At 47.2% G+C, this 18219-nt stretch overlaps 1 protein-coding gene across 2 annotated transcripts in view; it reads right to left on the bottom strand.

Moving 5' to 3' along the window:
• The window catches only part of LOC137627724 (WD repeat-containing protein 17-like), a 183378-nt gene that overhangs the window by 143507 nt on the left and 21652 nt on the right, over positions 1 to 18219 (bottom strand). For both annotated transcript variants that reach the window (XM_068358990.1, XM_068358989.1), the window contains 2 exons: positions 8416 to 8539; positions 6193 to 6299 (listed from right to left, as the gene is read on the bottom strand). In XM_068358990.1, the coding sequence (XP_068215091.1) occupies positions 6193 to 6299; positions 8416 to 8532 (224 nt within the window). In that variant the 5' untranslated portion in view covers positions 8533 to 8539. The remainder of the gene's footprint in view (positions 1 to 6192; positions 6300 to 8415; positions 8540 to 18219) is intronic.

Genomic DNA, 18219 nt, shown 5'->3' on the forward strand with positions numbered 1-18219 from the left:
GCCATAGCGGAGCTATCAAGGTCATTGAGAGATTGACCAATGTTCTGGTCTTGTTGAGTACCCTCCTCATCAGACAGAACGGGGGAAAGGCGTACACGTCGACGTTGTCCCACCGTTGTTGGAAGGCATCTTGCTAGAGAGCCTTGGGGTCCGGGACTGGGGAGCAGTACAGTGGGAGCTTGGTGTTCAGCGCCGTAGCGAACAGGTCCACAGTCAGGGAACCCCACAAAGTCAGGACTTTGTTGGCTATCTGAGGATCCAAAGACCACTCGGTACTCACTATCTGCGTCGCTCTGCTCAGACTGTTGGCGAGCACATTCCTCTTGCCTGAAATGAAGCGAGCCGCTAGTGAAATCGAGTGGACTTCGGACCATCTCAGGATCTGTACTGCAAAATGGGATAGCTGTTCCGAAAAGGTACCTCCCTGCTTGTTGATATAAGCCACGACCGTGGTGTTGTCGCTCATCACCACCACAGAGTGGCCCGCCAGGACTTGGTGGAACTTCTGAAGTGCCAGGTATACGGCCTTCATTTCTAGCAGGTTTATGTGAAGGTACTTTTCTGATTCTGACCACATGCCTGAGGTCCTGTGGCTCAGAATGTGGGCCCCCCCCCCCCCTTTGTTTGATGCGTCCGAGAACAGCATCAAATCCGGGGAAGGGACGAGAAGATCCACTCCCTTTCGTAGGTTCTCGTCTGCCACCCACCAACTGAGGTCCGCTCGTTCCGCTGATCCCATGGGCATCAGGATGTCCGGGGGAGTCGAGACCTTGACTCCACCGAGACTTGAGTCGCCACTGGAGAGATCTCATCCTGAGGCGGCTGTTGGGGACGAGACGGGTCAGGGAGGAGAGGTGGCCGAGGAGACGAAGCCACGATTGGGCTGGGAGTTCCTCTCGATTGAGGAAAGGTTTCGAAACCCTCCTAAGCCTTGCTATCCTTTCGTCTGATGGGAAGGCTTTGTGGAGATTGGTGTCTATGACCATGCCTAGATATACCAGTCTCTGAGAGGGCTGCAGAGAGGACTTCTCGAGATTTACCACGATCCCTAGATCCTGGCAAACTTCGAGGAGTCTGTCTCGGTGGCGAAGAAGGGTTGCCTGCGAGTCTGCTAGGATCAGCCAGTCGTCCAGATAACGAAAGAGACGGATGCCGATCCTGTGGGCCCATGAAGAGATGAGGGTAAAAACTCTGGTGAACAACTGAGGAGCTGTGGAGAGACCGAAACACAGCACCTTGAACTGGTAGATTTTGTTGTCTAGGCAAAATCTCAGGTACTTCCTTGAAGACGGATGGATTGGGATCTGGAAGTACGCGTCCTTCAGGTCCAGTGTGCACATGAAGTCTCGTGGTCTCACTGCGAGTCTGACCGTGTCTGCCATCTCCATGCTGAACGGAGTCTGCTTGACAAACCCATTCAGGGTCGAGAGGTCGATGACTGGTCTCCAGCCTCCAGACGCCTTTCTCACAAGAAAGAGTCGACTGTAGAAGCCTGGGGACCCGTCTACAACCTCCTGGAGAGCGTCCTTCTCCAACATGGTCTGGACTTCGGCCCGGAGGGCCTGCCCTTTTGCCGATCCCATGGCAAAAGAGCTCAACGACACTGGATTCGCTGTCAGGGGAGGCAGAGAGGCTGTGAACGGGACGCAATAACCTAGAGAGATCATGGATATCGTCCAGGCATCTGCCCCGAGTTGCTGCCACCTTGTCGAGCAACTCTGAAGGCATCCCCCCACTGGTGGACATGCAGGGGGATTGCCAACCCTAGCGCTTCCGGCCTCGGCTGGTACCTCTAGGGTTTTTGCCTCCCCTGGAGGACTTCTTGCCCCTTCTGCTCTTAGCAGGAAAGGGCTTAGACATCTTGGGCTTCGCTGCGGTGGTCGTCTTCTTTGTGTCCTTAGCGGGACGGGGCTGCTGGAGTGATGGAGGCTTGTAAGGCCTCGATGTCAGGGCCCTGTGAATGAGGGAATCCTGGTTGGATTTCCTCCACCTCTCGGCAGTGAGCTCCACGTCCTTAGGCTTAAACAGGCTCTTACCGAGAACGGAAGAGTGTCTGAGCCTGCTAGACTCCACACTAGGTACCTTATGATGGAACCTCTCGGTTACAGCGTCCCAACGCTTGAGGATTGTTTTGGCCCACAAGCTCGAGACTTGGTGGACTAGAAACTCAATGGTCCGTGTGCCCGAGAGAAGAAAGGTTTCCAGCGCCTTCCTGGTGCTATCTTTGGAGAGGTCCTCGGACTGCACAAGGATGCCCAGAGACCCCAGCCAGATGTCGAGCCACGAAGTCGCCTGCATGGCGCACTTGGTGACCTTCTCCTGGCTCAGGATCTCAGTGGCTGAGAAGGACACGTGCCGGTTGGAGAGTCTCTCAAGAGGGACTCCCCCTGTGAGTTCTTCCACGGAGTGGTGTAAGGGAAGACTCAGAGGAATTCGAAGTACCTCCTCTGATGGACTCAAGGAGGAGGGAGGAGCTTATTACCGGCACTCGATCTGCTGGAGGAGGCAAGCTCAGAGAGCTGGCCCTCGACTTTGTCCCTGGCACTCTTCATCCCTTGAGACCAGGGCAAAGCTGCACTGGCCCTAGAGGGTTTCTGAGTGCCGTACACGTGGTCCAGGACAGTGTCCTTCCGTTCACGAGGAGGGACCTCAGGATCTGGGATCCCGTTAAGGTTCCTCATGAGGGTCAGGACTTGCCAGAACGCGTGTTCTGACTCTTGGTGCTCTCCTCACGAAGGACTTGCAGCGAAGTCTCCCGTCCCCAGTGGCTCTTCCTGGGGGGACACGTGGACATCCTCGGCGGCTCTAGACTGCTCCTGCCTGATCCTCGCTGACGATTTGGGGATTGTCTTAGAGTCCTTAGGCTCCCTCCTGGGCGGGATACAGGACTCGAGAAGCGTAGGGGGCAGGTCCTTCTCCACCTCTGGACGAGAAGACCTCTCGGGAAGAGGTGCGATGGGGGAGTGTTCCGGCTCATCCGACTCTCCTGAGGAGGGGTAATCCTCCTCCGCAAGGGAGGGCAAGAAGGTCTGAGGGGGAGGAGGATCCTTGCGAAAGGATCTGCGCGGAGACAGAATAGGCCTCGGAGGAGGTTCCACGGGAGAGACTCCTCTCTTCCTCTTCAGGGGGGAGGAAGCTGCCGCTGGTTCGTGAACCGAATCAGAAAGGGCGGGCTTAATCGCCTGCACAAGGGCTCTGACTAGGGTGCCGAACCAGGGCTGCTGTCTGACAGTCGCGCTGTCAGACACCCCCTCTGGAGGGAAGGGGATCGAGGGATCCCTAGGAGGAGTCGACAAACGAGGGTTCGCCTGCAGGGCTGAAAAGGAAGAACTCCTAGACCTGTTCGGGGAGCGCCCCTCCTCTGGCGAGCGCGCTGGTCTGCGCTTGCGGGGAGGGGAACGCGACGAAGAAGAGTCCGCCTGTTGGCACTCGCGCTGGGGCTCGTAAAACGGGCCCTGATCAGGGTCGCGCGTGAATGGATGGCGCGATACTGGAAACTCGCGCGCGCGCACCCACGTGGGCGGGGGCGGGCGCGAGGGCGAGATGGCGCACAGGTGGGTGCTCAGGAGCGATGACGCGGTGGCGCGCAGGCGACAGTGCGGGTGCGTGGGCGCGCAGCAGCTGGAGCGGGAACATGGTCGCGAGAGCATGTAGGCGATGGCGTAGGCGTGTGGCGATCAGGAGCTGGAGCAGCAGGAGGACGAACGCGCGGGCGCGCAGCGGCCCCGAAGGGCACGAGATAACGGGGGCGCCTGAGCGCGTGTCCGGAAGAACCGGCTAAGGGTACTGGAGCAGGGTCGCGAGCGACCTGAGGGCGAGATGGCCGGCGCTGGTTGGGTACGACCGGTATACTCGCCTGTGGGCACGCTGGATGAGGGCGCTCTGGTGTTTGTTGAAGGGCAACCTTAGTTGTCCTAAATACAGGAACGGGGCGTGTAGCAGGAACAGGGCGCGTTACCGGAGCGTCGTGCGCGATTGCATCAGATGCAAGCTCGCGCGGACTAGAGGGGGCGAGCCCAGAGGCGGCCGTGAGCGCCCGTGCGCTAACTTGGAAGCCTCTTGGGCGACGCGCTGAGATGTGGCGACGCGTGGTCGTGTTGGTGAGTGCGTGGGCGCTGGAGCTGGAACCGCGCGTGGGCGCGTGTCGCGCTTATCCCCCAATGGGCGCGACGAGTCTGCAGGAACCTGTAGACGCCTGAGCGCCAACTCAGGTGCCTCCTGGACCGCGCGCGATGAAACAGGAACTGGGGGGCGCCGAGGCGATGGAGGGCGCGTGAGCGCAGGTGGCCGCTGGGGCACCGGTGGACGCGTATGCGCAGGTGAGCACGTATGCACAGGTGGGCGCTTGCGCGCTACCTCAGGAACTGCTGGAGAGCGACGGGGCGACGGGGCGCCGAAGGGCGTGGGCGCGCAGGGGAACCCTGGCGCATAACAGGAATAGAGGCGCGAACGCCTAAGGGTGAGCGCCGAGGTGCTAAGTCAGGAACGGCAGCAACATTGGCAGGCGGGCGCTCAGGCGGTACCTGGCGCTTGGGGGCAAGAGGCGCAGTTTTGCGTTCAAGCCCCTGCAGCCCCGAAGGGCCCGGGGACTGCGCAGAGGCAGTATCAGGTGGCGCGTCAAACGCATCAGGATCTTTAGAGGGAGATGGTCTGGGCAACAAGTCACAATGTCCCGAAGGACGACCATCCTCCGAAGGGGATCGCGAACGATCCCTGGAGAGGTCTAAGTTGGTAGCTGGCAGGAAAGGAGAACGGCGAGTCGTCTCCTCCGCAGAGGAATGTGGTGACGACGAGCCGAAGAGGCACCTCTTAACCCCTTTGAAGGGGGAAGGAAGGCCTCTACGGCGAAGGGGAGGACGAGCCTTCCGCCTTATACGCCCACGAGGGGCCGTGGGATCAGCAGGCTGACCATCGATGGGCCTCCGAAGAGGAGTCTCTGTTAGTGAACTCCCCCGAGATGGAGAATCACCGGCAGGAGAGACCGTGGGACTAAGCTCCTCCCTCGAATGATGTTCGGAGGGGGAGTCAGAGCCTTCAACTACCTCAGCCACAGGAACGGGCATTTGGCTAGACCCACGGGATGTTTCCGTCACAACAACGTCAACCACAGACAGAGGATCTATCTCCACTGAAGTTGGCGATTGTTTGACGGCCGCACCCAGTTTGATCATGTCAAACAGAGCTTCCTTGGAGGGCGGACCCTGCAGCCACAAGGAAGCCCAAAGCTGAAAAAGATCATTATTAGATACAAATCCCTCCTCCGGGGGGGGGCAGCTGCCTCGCTATGGGAGGCAACTACCTCTCCCTCACCCCGGGATCGGTTAACAACATTACGGTCTACGCTACCACTCGCCGGCCTCTCGGAAGAGGCCGCTCGAGTGGAAGCTTCGGAGGAGGAAAGGGCGGCGGAAGAAGAAGTCTTGGGATTTTCTCTCTTCCGAGAAGCCTCAGAAGGAGAACGATCCCTTTTAGCCTTCTTCTTACGTTGTCGGGCAAACCTCTCCCACTGGGAGGTAGACCACTCCCTACACTCAATACACACGTTAGACCTATCACACCGTTGGCCCCTACACTGCGGGCATAATGAGTGAGGATCCGTGTCCAAGGCCGACATAAAGGTCCCACAAGGGTGGCCAGATAGTCCAGGGCACGTACGCATGATGAAAAATAGAGGCCAACTTCACACACACACTGAAAAGAGAAAGCAAACAAAATTATGGTAGTCAAAAACGAGGAGAGCGCAGACAGGTCTGTCGTTTCTCCGAGCCAAAAGTAAAGTGAAGTATTCACCGGTGTGTGTAAGGTGGGAGGGGTAGCAAGCTACCCCTCCCTACCCCCCGCTAACTAGCGGTGGGGTAGGAAACCCTCGTTAAAACTTTTATGGCTTGTCGTTCAGCTACGCCGAAGTAATTACCCCATGTAAATAGCGTGGTTTGTATTTCAGTTACGGAACAAATCAATTATAGCAAATATAATCAGAACAAAATTCGGCACGCAAAAAACGTGAATATTTCTCTATTTTATATAAACTCCTCATCACTTGGGTTATCTTTGTTACCAGATGTTGAGATTTACAAATCATATGTACACTCAAAAATTCCAATCTGGTTGATGTTCTAAATATACATTTGTTTCTTAAATGTACGAAAAATAAAAAAAATCTGCAAATGTAACTTGAATCTTTAAACAAACCTGGCTAGGAGATCATCACTAGTTGGGTGCCAGTCCAAGCATGTTATAGTCTTTCGATGATCAGCCAATATACTGAAAAGCTGATACTCACTGCTACCCTCTTCAACCTGTTAAACAACAACATTTGTTATATACAAAAAGGCAGAGTTATGGATTGAAATTGAAATAAAGGCCACAATGTGTTAAGATTGTATAAACATGTCTAAATTTACTAATGACTATCATTGTGTATTCTACATATTATTAGATTCACTGCAATTTATTCAGTACCATCTTTGACGTGATATTATGTTCATGACTTTAAATAACATTTCAAGTTATCATCCATGTAATGATATTTTTACTCAAATAAAATGTGTAGGAACTTCATTTGGCAATACTCTCACAGACATAAGTTGTAAATAGAAAGTAATATGCTACCTGGCAACATTTCCTAGTCAGCCACTTGACAATAAAAGGGTCAAATTTTTTTCAGTGCACTTCAAGTATTTTTCTTAATAATTCAACCTTTTGCTTGTTTTACTATGACCTCGTTAAAGAGGAGGTATATTTATTCGGGAAGAATTGAATAACTACTCTAAGAAGAAGATTTGGATATTGATAACACATTCATGAGGAGGGATCTAATTCATTCTGAATTCTCTGGTGATAAAGATATTAAAGGAGCCGATTTATTTTCTGATACTAAGTGATGCTAACTTTTCATTACTGTACAGTGACAGAGAGAGAGAGAGAGAGAGAGAGAGAGAGAGAGAGAGAGAGAGAGAGAGAGAGAGAGAGAGAGAAATTGCTGATATGGTGGGAAATTTATGGTTCAAGATAAGGAAAACTCATTGTTGGTGAATATTGTGACAGTACGAAAGCAGCAGGGTCACCCAGGGCAGTAGGATACTTAACAGGTTAATATAAGTATAATTTCAGCGAAACTGAAACTTGACTGTTAAAATTCATAAATTCACTGTTGGCTACTTTGATTTCAGTTACATAGCAATACACATGTACTCACTACACTTAGCAAAGCTTGGCTGTACATGTATTTTAATATCCATACATTGTTACTGTATGGCTTAAAAACCAACATAAGGTTATATAAAATGATGTAACTTGAATTGTATTTGATATTTATGGAAGAGCAATATAAAGTCATCCCGGAACTGATGTACTGTATGTCGAACTGATGTAAAAACGGGTATTAATGTACTGTGTGTGTTTGTTTGTTTATATACATAGATAGATATATAGATAGATAGATAGATATAGGTATGAATATATATTTTTGGGCTCGAGCCATGTCGTCCTGATGGAAGTTCCTCAATAGCAGCTTTCTACTTGCGATATTTCTGCGAATGATATACCAGAAAATTTTACCTGTAGAGGTATAACGGAGTTCTAACCTCCAGAGCGAATATCCCGGAAGATATTGTGTATACACCAGGGACGTGTTTAAAACAAGCCACAGCTATCCTTCCCTGAATAACGTTAACCTTGTCTCGAAGGATATGGGATAGGGTGTGATATGTGGGCGAGAGAGCCGTTACAACTCCCGATCCCAGTGTGCTACAACTAACACGTTTCCTGTAGAACAATTCCTTTTTGCAGAGGTCACCTTGACGGTTGCTTAGAGTTTTTTCTGCTTGTTTTCGTAGCTTTTTGAGTGATTTAGCCATCATGGATGCTTCAGCTTCTTCCTCATCAACTAAGTTAAGTATCCTTTTCTTATGTGTTGGAGAATTTCGCGTTTCCACCCCGTTTTTCACTCGATGTGCATGGTTTTTATTGCCTGTGGCCAGCATGGGGTCGGCGCCATCACATCATGTATCCAAATCGCTCAAAAATGCTTAGTTATTTAGTCATATTATTGTAGGAATGTTTTATAATATTCTTTTACAAGTGTGGTATGATTATGGGGTATTTCCTCTTTCTTACTGGTGTTTTATGTGTGTTTTTATCAGTCTTAACTTAAGCTAGCTCTACCCTGGCCAGCAGCCATGACTGGTGAATTTTCACTTGAGCACCATCCCCTTCTTTCACCTAACCTTACTGGTTTCGTGAGACTGCCCATCCTCCCATGCTGTTGATTCATCACTGAGGGGAGCTGCGGTCCTGAAGGTCCTTCTGGGAGTTGGATAGTGAACAGTTGGCATCTAATAGAAAATAAGAAATAAAACCATATGTAAACAGCTACTGAACTGTAAGGGTGTCTTTAAGACTACCATAACTCACCACATAAACATATATAGCAAGGGTGGCTGCATATGCAAAACGTCGAGAATGTGCTGTGCATATCTTATGGTTCCATGGCTGTGCACCAGCAGCCAGTAATGCTAGTTGCTGCAACATTCCGTCCCTAAAAGGAAATGAAAATATTAATTATGAAAAATTTGGAGATACTGTAATTTGTATTTTTTTCTAACTAATACAAACCTGGAGTTATTTATTTGGATTATCTTTCGGCAAAGCTGGAAGGTAACCAATAGACTTAAAGTGCGAGGTAGCAACCCTGCCTAACCGCTTGAGCAGGTAGGCTGGGGTGGCTGGGGGTACCCAGCCGTCATTATATATACTCTCACTGCAATGAGGTACGTCACTTTTGATTGCAGGTAGGACTTCTTTAGGACAGGTGATGGTGGGCCGATAAATAAATACAGGTTTGTATTAGTTAGAGAAAAATACAAATTATCTCTAAATTTGTCAATTGTTCCCATACTAACAAACCTTCTGTTATTTATTTGGATGACTCACTCTTAGGTGGGTGGAAGTCCTAAGTCTGGCATGGACATTGACCCCATTTTACCTAGTATAGTATATGACTGCGATTTAGGGAAAACTTTGACACCTCACTAAAATACACAAAGTGAGTATAATAGCAACCTTTGCAATACAGTGTAATAGAGTTTGTTGTCTTGTATGAACACCTTCTGAGTTTATTTAGGAAAAACAAGACATATCCTACTGTTTACCTCGCAGAAAGCAATGGGGACGTGGACAGTATATAAATTGTGACCTATGCTAGGCTTCAAAAGGGAAGTGATAATTACCTGCAGAGGGACCCATGGTGCTCTACCCCAAAGGGAGGGGATGATGTAGAAAGGAAAGTCAGACATTCTCTCATTCATTCTAGTCTCAACCCGAGTAACCAATGCTCTCAACCAACTGCTACTTGTCCATCAAGGAGCCTGAGGTATTCTGAAACCACTTGTTAAGCAGCCACCACAGGACTGATAGTGAATGTATCGAGTCTCTCTTTTAATTAATGGACTGTGAAGGTGGTCTGTCTCTTCAACACGCCCACTTGAAGTACTTGCAACATGGAGAAGTTGCGTTTGAATGCCATGGTAGTGCTGATTCACATGACATCATGGGCTCTAGGTCGGTGAACCAGAGGAGAATTGGGAGCCAAGGCTCTTTCGATCACTTGGTGGATCCAGGAGGAAACCGTGTTCTTAGGGATCCTCCTCTTCCCTCTCCTTGAGCTAACAAACAGAGGTGTTAGTCGGGGCCGCGTTGCTGCAGCGCGTTCAAGATATTATCTCAAACTCCTCACTGGGCATAGTAACATCTGATCTGGGTCATTAGTTACAGAACAAAGTCTCGCAATCTGAAAAAGCCCAAATCTAGGGTCCAGTACCCCCGGATTTTTAGTCTTAGCAATGAACTCATGGACAAAGGTGAGTGTCACTTCTCCCCACATCCCCTTGAATGGGCGATGTCATACGAGAGGCCAAGAAGTTCACCGACTCTCTTTGCCAAGGTTAAAGAGAGCAGGAATGTCGTCTTAAAAGTGAGGTTTCAGTCAGTTGTATGGTGTAAGGGTTCGTAGGGAGGTCCTTTTAAGGATCTCAAGATGCAAACCACGTTCCAAGGAGGAGGCCTAATCTCTGACTCAGGGCAGGTGATCTCATAACTCCATATGGGTAAAGAAAGCTCCAACGAAGAGAAAATGTCAACTCCTTTCAGCCTACAGACGAGGCTTAAGGCTGAGCAATATCCTTTCACCGCTGAGACCGAAAGGAGCTTTTCCTCCCGAAGGTATACAGGGAACTCCCATATTACTGGAATAGGGGCATTGAGGGGAAAGATATTCCTTCCACGACACCAACCACAGAATACTCTCCATTTTGCCTGGTAGACTGAGGATGAGGACTTACGCAGGTAACCGGACATTCTCACCGCAACTTGTCGTGAAAACCCTTTCTGAGAGAGGAGACGCTGGATAGTCTCCAGGCGTGAAGTCGAAGTGACTGCACACTCCTGTGAAAGATGTTCATGCGTGGTGGTTTGAGTGGATCTGGTCGTGGAGGAAGCTCTCGCTGTAAATCTTCTCATCAGACAAAACGGGTGAAAAGCGTACACGTCGATGTTGTCCCACCATTGTTAAAATGCATCTTGCCATAGAGCCCGAGGGTCCGAGACTGGAGAACAGTACAACGGATGCTTGCTGTTCAGAGATGCGGCGAACAGATCTACAGTCAGGGAACCCCAAAAAGTCAGGACTTTGTTGGCTACCTGACAATTCAAAAACCATTCGGACCCTACTATCTGAGTCACTCTGCTCAGATTGTCTGCGAGCACATTCCTCTTGCTAGGAATGAAATGAGCTGATAGGGACATCGAATGATCTTCTGACCATCTGAGGATCTTTACTGCAAGATGACATAGAGGCTGCAAAAAGTTACCTCCTTATTCGTCTATGTAAGCCACTACTGTGGTGTTGTCGCTCCTCAACACCACAGGGTGACCTGCCAGCAACTGTTGGAACTGATGAAGAGCTAGATAAGCTGCTCTCACCTCTAGAAGATTCACATGCTGGTACCTTTCTGACTCTGACCAAAGGCTGGACATTGTATGGTGCAGAAGGTGAGGCCCCTACTCTTCTTTTGATGCATCTATGAAGAGCATCAAATCTGCAGGAGGAACAAGAAGATTCTGACCCTGTCAAAGGTTTTCATCTGCCATCCACCAATTTAAATCCGTCACCTGATCCTGAGTTATAGGAACTTGAGTGTCCTGCGGATCGGAGTCTTGGTTCCACCCTGACTTCAGCTGCCATTGCAGGGATCTTATCCTGAGGCGGCCGTTTGGAACTAGACGGAAAAGAGAGGTTAGATGGCCTAACAGACTCAACCAACGAGACGCCAGAAGGACTTCTTTTCTGAGGAAGGGCACGGCCACTTCCCTCAGTCTGTGTACTCTTTCGTCTGATAGGAAGACTTTCTCTTGGACGATGTCTATTATCATACCAAGGTATACCAGCCTTTGTGAAAGTTGCAGTAATGACTTCTCGTGATATATCAGGATCCCCAGATCCTAAAAAAAACTCGAGAAACACGTCTCGGTGATGAAGAAGGGTTGTCTCCAAGTCTGCCAGGATGAGACAGTTGTCCCAATATCTGAGAAGACGGATGCCATTCCTGTGAGCCAAAGATGACACTAGGGCGCACACTCTGGTGAATACCTGAGGAGCTGTCGCGAGACCTAAGCACAGAACCTTAAACTGGTATGTCTTTTCCTCATGTATGAATCTTAGATACTTCCTTGAAGACGGATGGATTGGGATGTGGAAGTATGTGTCCTTCAGATCCAGTGTGCACATGCAGTACCTTGGACGAACAGCTTGAATGACCGTGTCTGCCGTCTTCAATCTGAACAGATCCTCTTGCACAAACTTGTTCAGAGGAGAGAGATCGATGACTGGTCTCCAGCCTCCAGTCACCTTTATCACCAGAAAAATTTAACTGCAGAAGCCTGGGGACCTGTCCGCAACCTCTTGGAGAGCACCATTCTGCAGCATGGTCTGGATTCAAGCCCTGAAGGCTAGCTCCTTTGCAGATCCCTTTGCATAGAAGCTTAGATCCACTGGATCCCGACTGATTGATTGATTTAAAGTTTTCTGGCATCCCGACACCTAAGGTTATTGACGCCGATATCATTTATTATATATAAAAAATAAAAGAATATTCAATTAAAACCATTATAGTTAAGATGTCATTATAAAATTTAAATAGTTTTCAGAAGACCTGCTTCTAAAGTAAATCTAAAAATGCCGCTCGCAGAGTAGGGCACATCATGTCCAAGAATCTTGGTAAGGATGAACCTGCCATCCTCATCTCGAGCCTCAAACAGATATCTATTTCATAAGTTATTATAATTGGGGCATTCAGTCAACATATGCCTCACTGTTAAAGGTACCAAACAGTCGTCACAATACGGTTGTTGTTGGCCTTTCAGCAGAAACTTGTGAGTCAACCGAGTGTGACCAAAGCGTAGACAACATAGAGACGTCTCCCACTTTCGGGGCATCATGTTATACCTCCCAAGGAGATATGACATTTGTTACTTCTCTCATTTTATTGCCATTTAGATTATCCCAGTGTTGTTGCTAATTATTACAAAACAATTTCTTGCATTAGGTAGGAAATCATTACAGGGAATTGGATACCTTTTTGGTAGCAACTTGGATGCAGCATTCTTCGCCAGTAAATCTGCCTTCTCATTCCCAGACACACCTACATGTGCTGGAACCCAACAAAATCAAGCCATTATACCTCTCAGTCCAATAATAAAAAGCCATTCCAAAATATTTAAAACTACAGGGTTACTAGAATTAAAAAGTTCTGAAGTTTGAAGGACACACCTTGCATCACTAAAAATGGTAAAATTACCCTTCTTAAATGCCATTTTCTCAATGGCGGTTAGTATGCCATACAGTTCGGCAATAAATATGGTAGCTGTTAGAGGAAGTACACCTCTACAATGGAAACCATTACTATGTACTCCAAATCCAATGACAGCATCAGATTTGGAGCCATCAGTATATATAAAAGTCGATCCCCTATGTCCTGCAACATGTTCCATAAAAGGATTCTAAGTCAGTCATATTCTTTATTCTTTTTAACTCCAATAAAGTATTTACAAAAAGATACCTCTGGTAATTTCCATGGAGGCATTGATGATACCTTAAATGGAAGCACCTTACTTCTACAGTCATTATATCAAGACTGTAATTAATTGTTTAACCCAAAAACCATAAGGTTGAGGAGATTTTGGGTTCAACTCAAAGTATGATGTGTACTATACAAGGCTTGCAGTCTGATAGGCTAAAGAATTAGGAAGTCTTTGCAACCTCAACCAATACCAAACAATAGAAGACTTTCAGTAAAGGTCTAAAGGTAATTCTCAGCATCAACAAGGAGACTTGTGATAGGCGAAGTTCTAAATGCTCCTGTGGAAAATCTAATACCAGCATGATGTATTGAATTTAATATTTTAATCAGCTTGGGGTGGCTGAGAAATATATTTCACATCCATGCCTAACTTTTGAAAAAATCAAGGCCTTGTATAATTTTAAAATAGTATTGCGGTCTGCCCCCCTGGATGTATGGGACAATACTTTTAAAAGATTCAGAGTCTCAAGATATTTAGCTTTTAAAGCTTTTAAGTGAGAAACCCTTGTAAGCTTACAATCAAGTATCAAGCCTAAAAACAGCTTCGTTTACACATGGGATCCGTTGATCTTTGATGTATATATCCGGGTCTGGATGTACTCCCTGAATTCGACAGAAATGGACAACAACAGTTTTACTTGTCGAGAACTTAAATCCATTCATATTGGCCCACTGAATAATTTTGTCAATTGAGAGTTGCAGTTTTCTCTCAACAATTGCCAATCTAACTCCAGCAAATGATATGGAGAGATCATCCACAAATAAATATTGAGAGAACATCCCTGGGAATGACTGAGGATATACCATTAATTGCTAGTGCAAACAGGGTTACACTCAGCACACTATCCTCAGGAACTCCCTCTTCCTGACATTTACTCTCTGATGGTTTCCCCCTCTCTCACTTGAAAAACTCTGAGAAAAAAATGATTGAATAAACAGCGGTACCTCACCTCTTAACCCTTTTACCCCCAAAGGACGTACTAGTACGTTTCATAAAACTCATCCCTTTACCCCCCTGGACGTACCGGTACGTCCTTGCAAAAAAAGCTGCTATTTACATTTTTTTTTGCATATTTTTGATAATTTCTTAGGAAACTTCAGGCATTTTCCAAGAGAATGAGACCAACGTGACCTCTCTATGATGAAAATTAAGGCTGTTAGAGCAATTTAAAAAAAGTATACTGCAAAATGTGCTAAAAAAAAAAATAACCCCTGGGGGTTAAGGGTTGGAAAGTTCCAAATAGTCTGGGGGTAAAAGGGTTAATCCCAATTCATGAATGGTTTTAAGTATACCATATCTCCATGTAATATCACATGCCTTTTCAAGGTCAAAAGACTGTCACAGGGTGCTGTTTGGAAGCTAAGGCTTCACAAATAGAGGACTCAAGTCGTATCCACACATCAGTCGTTGAGTGCCTTTTTCTGAGTCCACACTGAATAGGTGATAAAATAACCTTTTTAAGGTACCATATCAGTCTTGCATTGACCATCTTCTCCATGATTTTACATAAACAAGATGTCAATGAAATTGGTCAAAAGTTTGCTGCTAAAAACTTGTCCTTACCGGGTTTTAAAAAGGCTAAAATAATGGCTAGTTCCCAAACACTTGGATAACTATGATCATGCCATATTCTATTAATAATTCTTAAAATAAATAACTTTGTATTAAAAGGTACATGTTTAATCATTGCATATGGAATTCCATTGGGTCCAGGGGCTGTATCATTACAATTAGCAAGTGCAGAATCAAATTCTCTTTCAGTAAAAGGAGAATTATACGACTCTTCCCTTCCTGTTGCAAAATTTAAAATTTTCTTTTCTTCAATGCTCCTATACTGGTGACCAGGAGCTCCTTCACACTTGCATGATACATTTGAAAAATGATCAGCCAGGGCATTGCTAACATCATTTGCTTCAGTCACATACTGACTGTTCACCTTCAACACTGGCGGTGAGTTTGGGGTAAATTTGCCGGCAACCTTTTTTATTTTCCTTCATACAGAAGATGGTAGTGTTCTACTGTTGACAGAGGAAACAAAAGATACCCAAGATTGGCACCTAGCTTCTTTCATGGAACGACGGAACTATGCTCTACACTTTTTATATGTTATCAAATTTTCCTCAGTACGGCGTCTACGCAATCTAGTCATGAAATTTTCTGGTGGCTCTGTGCAAAACAGTTAATTCTGAAGACCACCACGGCACTGGTTGTTGTTTGAATAATCTTCTGGTTTTGGGAATCGAATTGACTCCTGTTGTATGGAGAGTTTCATTCAGTAGGTCTATGGTATTATCAATACTTTCAAACTGTTCTGCACTCTCCTCGATTTCACTTAGCTCACGAAATTTAACCCAGTCTGCCTTGTCAAGATTCCAACGTGGCGATCTTTGTAAAAGTGGACCATTGTTAGTGCTTATAATGATAGGTGCATGATCACTAGTATACCAATCATCTAATGTCCTCCAATCAAATCAAGAAGGCAGTTAGAGCTTGCAATTGAAAGGTCAATGCATGACAAGGCACCCGTCTGAACACGGAAGTGTGTAGGTTCTCCTGTATTAAGGAGTCCAACATTCTCTTTTCCACAATTGATGATATAATATTGCCCCTGATGTTTGCTAAAACATCACCCCACAAAATCACAAATTTTAAGTAATTTGTATTTTTCCTAACATACTTACCTCGAACTACTTTCTTAGGAGTACCTGGAATCTCCTCTCATCCGACCAGAGTTTTGTGTAGTTTACCCTACTTCCGTTTTCTGTGAGGGCTAACCTCAGGTGGAAGGATACGTGCCCTGCGGCTAGGCCCGGGTCAGGGAGCGTGCAAGCTTGGGTCTCGACCCTCAGTAAGTTCTTGGTTGTTTAGTTACTTACAGGGTCAGTAAGACACTCGGGGACGGAAGGGCGGGCCATTACCCGAAAGTAGTTCGAGGTAAGTATGTTAGGAAAAATACAAATTACTTAAAATTTGTGATTTGTTCCAACACGGAAACTTACCTCGAACTACTTTCTTGGGAGACTTACACTTTAGGAGGTGGGAGTGTCCTTCTTGACCCCTACACCTAGCTAAGCAGGATGAAATGGAACCTAGATAGGGGGCTAGGTTCAGAGGCGGTCAGAAAACGAAACGTAGGAGAAAACTACACAAAGAGCTCAAGTTAGTGTCTAAGTAACTCACCTGTGCAAGAATTCCTCGGAGACGTGTCCTTTGATGATGTTGTGACTTGAGGTCTTGGGCAGGCTCTACCTGAGTCTATCTCCGAGGGAAAGAGGGGGAAGGAAGAACAAGGGAAACGAACCTGTGTCTCTTGGTCTTACTACCCACGACTGTACCTGGGGCTACAGTACAGCCAAATACATTTGAACCATTCAATATACCTAAACTAAATGTTAATACCTGTAAATTTAGTAGTTATTACAACACAATGTAATAATAAATGGAAAATAATATAATACAAACAGTACAATATTGTACTAATATAGTTACCCCTATTATAGACTACAACTACATTTTCTGTCTGAACCCACTTTCTTCAATTCTGTGATGAGTGACTATTTTATTTTAGGCCTGGCTGGCAAATCTCTTTTCTTAAAGAGAAACATTTTTGGTAAAGTGAGTCAAAAATATTTGCATCTCGTTTCGTAGCTTGAAAATTTCGTAAGCAGAGTCTTTCGTGAATAGAGGTATGACTGTACTCCCCAGGCGGTGAAAGGCAATGTGGATTTAGCTAGACACCTGTCTAAGGAGTGGTCATTCTCGTGATCAGTTTGGTCCGAGGTCGTTTGCGAGAAGGTAGGGTTGAGGGGCTACGTGCTGATGGACTGCGCAAGCGCATAACTCTACCTCTAGACGAGGAACGTCAAGATCTTGATCGCGAACGTGGGGGTCGTGATCGTGAACGAACTGTTTGTGAACGTCGCATATGCCTAGCTCGCAAATGTGAGCGTCGGCCTCGCGAACATGAATGTCGTTCTCATTAATGATATCCTTGCGAGCGTGAACGCCGCCCTTATGAACGGGAGCGTTGTCCTCGTGAGCGTGAGCGCCGTTCTTGTGATCTAGGTCGTAGAGACCTAGAACGCGAGCATCTGGACCTGGGTCTAGACTGTACTCGTGATCGTGCTGAACGCAATCGCGAGACTTCTCCTCTTGATGAGGAACGCCTCCGAGGAGAGCGTTGAGACCGGGGATCTCGTAAGCGCAAACCTCTAGAGAGCGAACACCTTCTAAAAGAAGAGCGTTCGGATCGTGATGACCTATGACCCGTCAGATCTTCCGATCGCTGCGAACGGCGATTAGGGGAAGAGTGTCCAGAAGGGCGAGGTGGTGGTGGTGGTAGAAGTGCTGGTCCAAGGAAGATCAACACCTGCAACCTGCGAGTTCCTGTGGGAAGAAACAAATAGTTGAAGGTTACAGGAGGACGAGGTCCCAGGAGGGCAAGAGGGTTCGTCGTCAGCAGGAGACCATTGAGGGGTCGAAAGATGGAATTAGCACAGTTACAGAGCGTGAGTTGTTGAAGGCTCTGGAGAAGGATCCGTCCTAGCACCGCGCTGAAGGAGACGCAGCAGCTCCTCCTTCGAAGGGGGTCACGAAATCCCTAAGGTCGGCCACACCTGCAAAAGATCTGAAAGGGAAAATGGCTCTCCAGCAGCTGGAGGTGAAGTTACTCCTCTAAGGGAAGCAACAAACCACCCAGTACCATGGGGTTGCCAAGGAGTTAGTCAGTATGCGCTCCTACTCGATCGTCCCTCGGAAGAGCGCGAGCGAGAAGGAGCTTTTGAAAGAGATTTTGGGGAGTGAGACAAAGAAGAACGTGCTTTCCTCGCCCCCTGAGGGAGCAAGATCGCGCTTAGCCTTCTTCTTCCTGCGCCGTCTAAATTTCTCCCAGGGCGAACCCTGCTCACATTGATGCCCTTTTCAAGGACACAAAGAGTGTGGGTCGGTCACCAACAATGACATGAAGGTACCACACGTGGTACCTTCGCGCCCAGGACAGGTTCGCATGAAGGCGATTGTAGAGAAAACACTCACACCTGGAAAGAAAAAGATCAAAAAGTCCAATGACAGTCTAGGGAGAGA

Source organism: Palaemon carinicauda, chromosome 35 (assembly GCF_036898095.1).
Source record: "Palaemon carinicauda isolate YSFRI2023 chromosome 35, ASM3689809v2, whole genome shotgun sequence".
Lineage (NCBI taxonomy): Eukaryota > Metazoa > Arthropoda > Malacostraca > Decapoda > Palaemonidae > Palaemon > Palaemon carinicauda.